Genomic DNA, 6479 nt, shown 5'->3' with positions numbered 1-6479 from the left:
ACCACAGAGGAGGCCGCCTCAGGGCACCCCCAGGACTGAGCTAGGACCCTGGTCAGCGCAGGCGAGCTCAGGACCATGGATAGCACCCCCCGTGACAGCTGTCAGGGTTGTCTGCACTGAGGCTGCTGCCCGCCTGGCCACCTCGACCGTCACAGCCTCAGCCTCCAGGGAGCACCTGTCTCCTCTCACCAGGGCCCCCACTGGACTCAGCCTGAGCCCCACCCTGCATCATACTGTGCCATGGGGTTTGGGCTCATCTGCTTCCCCCCTCACTCCATCAGTCTTCCAAGTGGAGCCAACGGGAGCAGTGGGAAGAGGGGGGAAGGAAGAAAATCCGCCCAGCTGGGACCCTCCGGGTGGGCACAGCCACGGCTGGCGTGAGGCTGCGAGTCGGCACAGGCGGTGGTGGCCCAGGGTGGGCTGGTCCTGCTGCCATCCTGGGTCAGGGTCAGCATCAGCCTCCCTCCTCCGTGATTATCTGGCCACGAGGAAGCACCTGGCCCATCCCCACCGCCTTCACCCCCTCAGATAGGAGACCCAGCCCCTGGGGTGGGGGAAACTCACGGATTATTTGGGGGTCCCTCTACGGGCCTTTGCCCGGCTGCTGTGACCCCGCCCAGGCTCTCTGCTCTCTGCTCTCTGCTCTGGGGAACTAAAGCTCATTGGCCCTCGGGGTGTGCGCGGCACTTTGCGTGATGATGACCGAGTCCTTGTACAGATGAGAAAGGGAGGCGCAGGGAAGTTTTCAGCCCACCCGAGGCCACACAGGGAGCGGCAGAGCCGGGATTGGGGCCGGGCAGCCTGGTTCCAGAATGGGCGCGTGGAAGCGGCGGGGTGCTTTTGAGGAGGCGAGGGTCTGTCCTGCCGCCGGGAGACAGACATCAGGGGAGATGACACTGGGTTGTCTTCCCTTGTCACCAGTGGACACTGCGTAGGACCCTTTCGCCCACTTGGGTTGAACTTGGCAGATGGAAGGGGCTCAGGACAGCTTTCCCACTGGATTAAGTCCCACTGTTAACCCCATAGAATTGAGTCTGACCCTTAGGGATTGTGTGACACTGAGCAAGTTAGAGCATCTCCCTGGCCTCAGTCTCCTCATCTGTGAAATGGGATGACAGCGGTACCTGCTTCGTGCTGGGATTCAGTGAGGTTGTGTGTAGAACGTGCTCAGGACAGCAGCTGGGCTGTGCCAGTGACCGTTAGTTCTATGGTTCCGCCTGATGTTTCTCCGTGAAGCTTTACAATGGACGCAGAAATGCTGCTGGCCGGGCCCAGGCTGGCTCCATGGCCACCTGCGCTGGGAGGGACACAGGCACCGGCTTGGGAACGTGACTTATGTTCAAGTCTTGAGCATCTACTTAGTGTCTTTGGGGAAAGTCTCATCAGCTTTCTTTTTTCTTTTCTTTTTCTAAAATATATTTCATTGATTTTTTACAGAGAGGAAGGGAGAGGGATAGAGAGTTAGAAACATCGATGAGAGAGGAACATCGATCAGCTGCCTCCTGCATACCCCCCCCACTGGGGATATGCCCGCAACCCAGGTACATGCCCTTGACTGGAATCGAACCCGGGACCCTTTGGTCCACAGGCCGACGCTCTATCCACTGAGCCAAACCGGCCAGGGCTCATCAGCTTTCTGAGCCTCAGTTTCCCCATCTGTGGAAACAAAGCCCTTACAGTAACCTTCCAGCGTGGTTGAGACTTGGTGGGACCCTAGCTCCCAATGCTTATTTGTTTATTCCATTTCCTACTTATCTGCCTCTCAGTCAAGAAATGTGTCGAAGCAATGGCCAGTGTTGGTAAGTGGTTAGAGCATCAGCCCGCACACCAAAGGGTCTTGAGTTCAACTCCTGGTCAAGGGCACATACCTGGGTTTCCGGTTTGTTCCCTGCCCCCAGTAGGGTGCGTGCGGAAGGCAACCAATCATTGTGTCTCTCTCACATCAATGTTTCTCTCTCTCTCTCTTCCCTTCTCCCCCCTCCCTTCCATTCTCTCTAAAAATCAATGGAAAAAATATCCTCGGGTGAGAATTTTAAAAAACTTATTTGAAACGCTTATCCAAACACATGAAGATAAGATAACAAGGAATCAGGCCAGGAAGAATAAGAGTTTAAAAAATACGGCCCTGACCAGTGTGGCTCAGCTGGTTGAGCATCGTCCTGTGCACCACAGGTTCTGGTTCGATCCCTGGTCAGGGCACATGCCCAGGCTGCGGGCTCAGTCCCTGGTTGGGGCATGTACAGGAGGCAGCCAACAGGTTTCTCTCTCACATCAATGCTTCTCTCTCTCACTGCCTCTCCCTTCCTCTCTCAAATAAAAACATATTTTTTAAAAGTACAGGCAGCTGTGAGTGAAGGTGTCCCAGAAAATGCAGTTTGTGAGGCACTGACTTCCTCTGAGCCGACCACTGTGCACGTCTGAGCTTCCTGGCAGCCCAAGTGGCCTCCCTCCGAAGGCCCCAGGGAGCCAGCGGGGGCAGATCCCAGGCATTGGCGTCTGTCCTCGAAGGCACCGCTGGCCAGGGTCACCAGGTCCTAAAGGCCAGCCCGGCCAGGGGAGTGGGTCACTGTGACCTCGGGGGTCCAAGTGCCCCCTTTGGGAAAAGCAGGGTGGTCACTTGCCTCCCCCAGTGTCTTCCCTGCCAAGGCCTTTGTTCGCTGTTGCCAGGGGATTTAGTCCTGGCCCCGCCCTGCCCTGCCCTCCACAGCTCCAGCCCAGTTCACTGCAGCCAGGGCAGGGATTGGGGTGTGCCCTACAGAGGCAGGTCCCACGTAGGGGGCCAGTCTGCTCGAGCCATTGGGGCTCCTTTGCCAGGTCCTGAGCCCCTGAGGTGGGCCACTCTGGAGGCTCTGCTGTGCTGACCTCAGTTTGCAGTTGCCTTTGACCCGGGCCCTGCCATGGCAACAGCTCCCCGCCTGCCTTTATTGGGCCTCACCCACTGCCCCTGCACGCATTCTGCTGGCTGCTCTGCCTGCTCGCACTCCCCCAGAGCAGGGCTGGAATCCACTGTGGAGCCCGGAGACCCACTTCAAAATGCTGCCAAGGCGCGGCCTCCTCCCGCCTTCCCAAAGGCCAGTGGCGACCAGCCCTCCTCTGCCCTGGGACAGCTGACGTTCAGCGGCGGTGAGGTCCTGCCCCCGTGGTCCTGCTGCCTGCAGTCCGCTGTGCTGGCCGCTGTGGACAGGCTCCGGGAAGGGCGGCGTTTAAACGGAACACGATGGGACCTCTGGGACCTGACGGCACAGGTACCGCTCGGCCAGGGGTTGGCGACTCGACTGTTCCTGACGGCCTGCTAGGAGCCGCCGAGGGCAGCACAGGACTCAGGCCACCCAGGCTCACGCCCAGCTTTGTAGCTTTGAGCAGGTCCCCGGAGCCCTCGCTTCCCTCCTTTATAAAATGGAAGGATTGGGGGAGATGGTCCTTAAAATTCGTTCGAGATCAAACATTCATGATTCTGTGCCTTGTGACCATGTAGCTCAGAGCCGTGGAGCCTTCTAGCCTTGAGCACTGAAAGGACGAACGTTTGCCCTGGCTGGTGTGGCTCAGTGGGTTGAGCATTGCCCGTGCATGGAAAGGTCACCAGTCCCATTCCCAGTCGGGACACATGCCTGGGTTTCGGGTTTGATCCCCGGTCGTGATGCGTACAGAAGGCAACTGATGTTTCTCTCTCACATCACTGTTTTTCTTTCTTTCTCCCTTCCTCTCTTTAAAATCAATAAAAACATTTTAGGAACGGAAGTTTGGTGCACCCTTCCTCTCGGGAGCACACGTGCCCTTTCCTTCCCCCACTCCTTCCCCCAGAGTTACCTCTGCCTTTCCCTCTCCCAAGCTCCCAGGGCCCTTCCTTTGCTTCTGTCACTTGTTTCCTGAGCCCACACAGCCCAGCTGGCTCCCTTCTATTACCTCTTGAACTTGCTAAATAAACTTGCTCTTATCATTTGGGGGGCGGGGGAGACGAACGTTTCCTGAGCACCCAAGCATACCCAGAGCTCTATCCATTTCACAGATGTAGAAACTGAGGCTCAGGGTGGTAAGAGCTTTGCATAAGATCACAGTAGTCTAAAGCTAAGTGCATATTTTTCCACTGTTCCCTGCTGTCCTCCGAGTTAGGAAGTGAAAGGGGGGGTATGACAGGAGGACACTGAAATGACTCAGAACCAGAGAAGAAGTAGCCACAGGAAGGAACTTGAAAAAAAAATTTTTTATCCTCACCCAAGGACATGTCCATTGATTCTAGAGAGAGAGGAAGAGAGAGAGAGAGAGGGAGGGAGAGAGAGGGAGAGAGGGAGGAACATCTATGTGAGGTAGAAACATGGATTGGTTGCCTCCTGCACGTATCCCTACCTGGGATCAAACCAACAACCTAGACATGTGCCCCGACTGAGAACTGAACCTGCAGCCTTCCAGTGTATGAGGCGACAAGCCAACCAACCGTGTCACGGCAGAAAGAACGCTCTAGGTGTAAGGACTGCCTGTCACCGGGATCTATGGGAGGAGAAACGAAGACACCGGATGCCAAAGGCCAGGTTTCTTTCCCAGCCCCTCCCGTGACGTGGTGGGTCACCCCAAGCAGGTCGCTGGTCCCACTCAGTGAAATGGGTATAACCTACCGCCCTGGGCTCAAGGGCAGAAGGAGCCAGATTGGCCCAGCCGGTGTGCAGGAGGCAGCCAATCACTGAGGTTTCTCTCACCGATGTTTCTCTCTATCCCTCTTCCTTCCTCTTTCTCTAAAATTCAAATGTTTTCTTTAAAAACATTTTAAAAAGAAATGAGCCGGATTGTCATCGTCAGCGCTCGCTGCTGCACAGGCTCATTCCGGAGATGTACACCAGATGGAGCGTGGAGTTTAGTTCATAGCAACGTGCCGTTTCCATCTCCGTCTCCTCGTTGTGACAAGTGTGTGTGGTGGTGTAAGATGCCAGCCCTGGGGAGACGGGAGGAGTGTAAGGGGATTCTCTGTACTGTCTTTGCAACTTTTCTGATAAACTACAAATAATCTAAAATAGGAAGGCTACTTACATTGTAGAAAATATTTTTCTGAGGCCCTCCACAGCCATAACGAATTGATAAATTAGACTGTGTGAATAGAGAATGGTTATATTCATGAATCACTCATGAATAGAGTGATTCATTCCAAAGAACCATGGAATATTATGTAGGATTTAAAAGGAAATGGTCACTTTATTTCTACTGATCTGAAAATCTCTTTATTATTGATTGAGGGGGGAAAATTTGATTAGACTTAGTGTCCAATATTTAAGAAAACTATTAAACCAAGAACAGAAAAATTGCATCTTAAAGCCAGCGATACACCTCTAATAGCTGAGATGATTTATGCCTGGAGATCAGTCTAGTGGGAGGCACGGGGTAATGAGGGGAACTTTTACTTGATTTTATTCTTTAAATATGTTAGAACTAAATGTCATCCCTTGAGACCTGTGAGTTTTTTCAGTGAAAAGGCATTCAAAAGGCTTGTCACTATTCCACAAGAAAAGGTAGGACAGGTAGAAAGAACGATCGAACAAACAAACAAGAACATTGCCCTGGGCGGCGCAAAGCAGGGCCCCCGAGTCTGCAGCCTGCTCCCCTCTCCTTTGGGGCTCGTAAGCCCCCTGGGGAGACTGCACTGCAGGGTTGGGCTTTTCCCAGGATGCACTTTGTTCCTGGAGCGATGCAGCTGGTGCAGTTGGGGTGGGGTGGGGTGGGCCGGGTGGCAGGTGCGGCCGCAGAGGCAGGATGTGGGTGACCTGGTGGTCTCGGGGGAAGCGCTGTGGGAGCAGAGGGAGGTCCTGAGCCAGGAGGGCAGTTTCTGTGGTGCTGCGGACGCCAGGGGAACTGGGTACAGCAAGGGGGACCAGCAGGCTTGATGCCTGGGGGGTCAGGAGGTGATTGCATGTCGGGTCCCCAGCTACTGGCCAGGACATTCACACACACGGTGGCAGCAAAGGCCTGGTCATGTCCGGCTCCTAGAAGGGCCTCAGGTCCCCCTGCCCCAGGAATGAATGCAGACCCCTGACCTGTCTGCTCTCCCTCCTCCCTGCAGGATGAAGATGAGACGCTACAAGCTCTTCCTCATGTTCTGTATGGCCGGCCTGTGCCTCATCTCCTTCCTGCACTTCTTTAAGACCCTGTCCTACGTCACCTTCCCCAGAGAACTGGCCTCCCTCAGCCCTAACCTCCTGTCCAGCTTCTTCTGGAACAATGCCCCCGTCACGCCCCAGGCCAGCCCAGAGCCGGGGAGCCCCGACCTGCTGCGGACCCCACTCTATTCCCACTCGCCCCTGCTCCAGCCGCTGTCCCCCAGCAAGGCCGCCGAGGAACTCCACCGCGTGGACTTCGTGCTCCCCGAGGACACCACCGAGTATTTCGTCCGCACCAAAGCCGGGGGTGTCTGCTTCAAACCCGGCACCAAGCTGCTGGAGAAGCCCCCGTCGGGGCGGCCGGAGGAGAAGACGGAGGCGGGCGATGGCTCCTCGGCC

General features: G+C 55.6%; 1 protein-coding gene across 1 annotated transcript in view; it reads left to right on the top strand.

Annotated features, from left to right (window-relative positions):
* Nucleotides 1–6479, top strand: part of MGAT3 (mannosyl (beta-1,4-)-glycoprotein beta-1,4-N-acetylglucosaminyltransferase) — a 14723-nt gene that overhangs the window by 6354 nt on the left and 1890 nt on the right. Inside the window, exon 2 of the mRNA XM_015571919.1 lies at nt 6044–6476. Coding sequence (XP_015427405.1) covers nt 6045–6476 — 432 coding nt within the window. The 5' untranslated portion in view covers nt 6044. The remainder of the gene's footprint in view (nt 1–6043; nt 6477–6479) is intronic.

This window comes from Myotis davidii, unplaced genomic scaffold (assembly GCF_000327345.1).
Source record: "Myotis davidii unplaced genomic scaffold, ASM32734v1 scaffold428, whole genome shotgun sequence".
Lineage (NCBI taxonomy): Eukaryota > Metazoa > Chordata > Mammalia > Chiroptera > Vespertilionidae > Myotis > Myotis davidii.
Note: the sequence above shows the minus strand (reverse complement) of the source record. Positions and strands in the feature narration are given on the sequence as shown.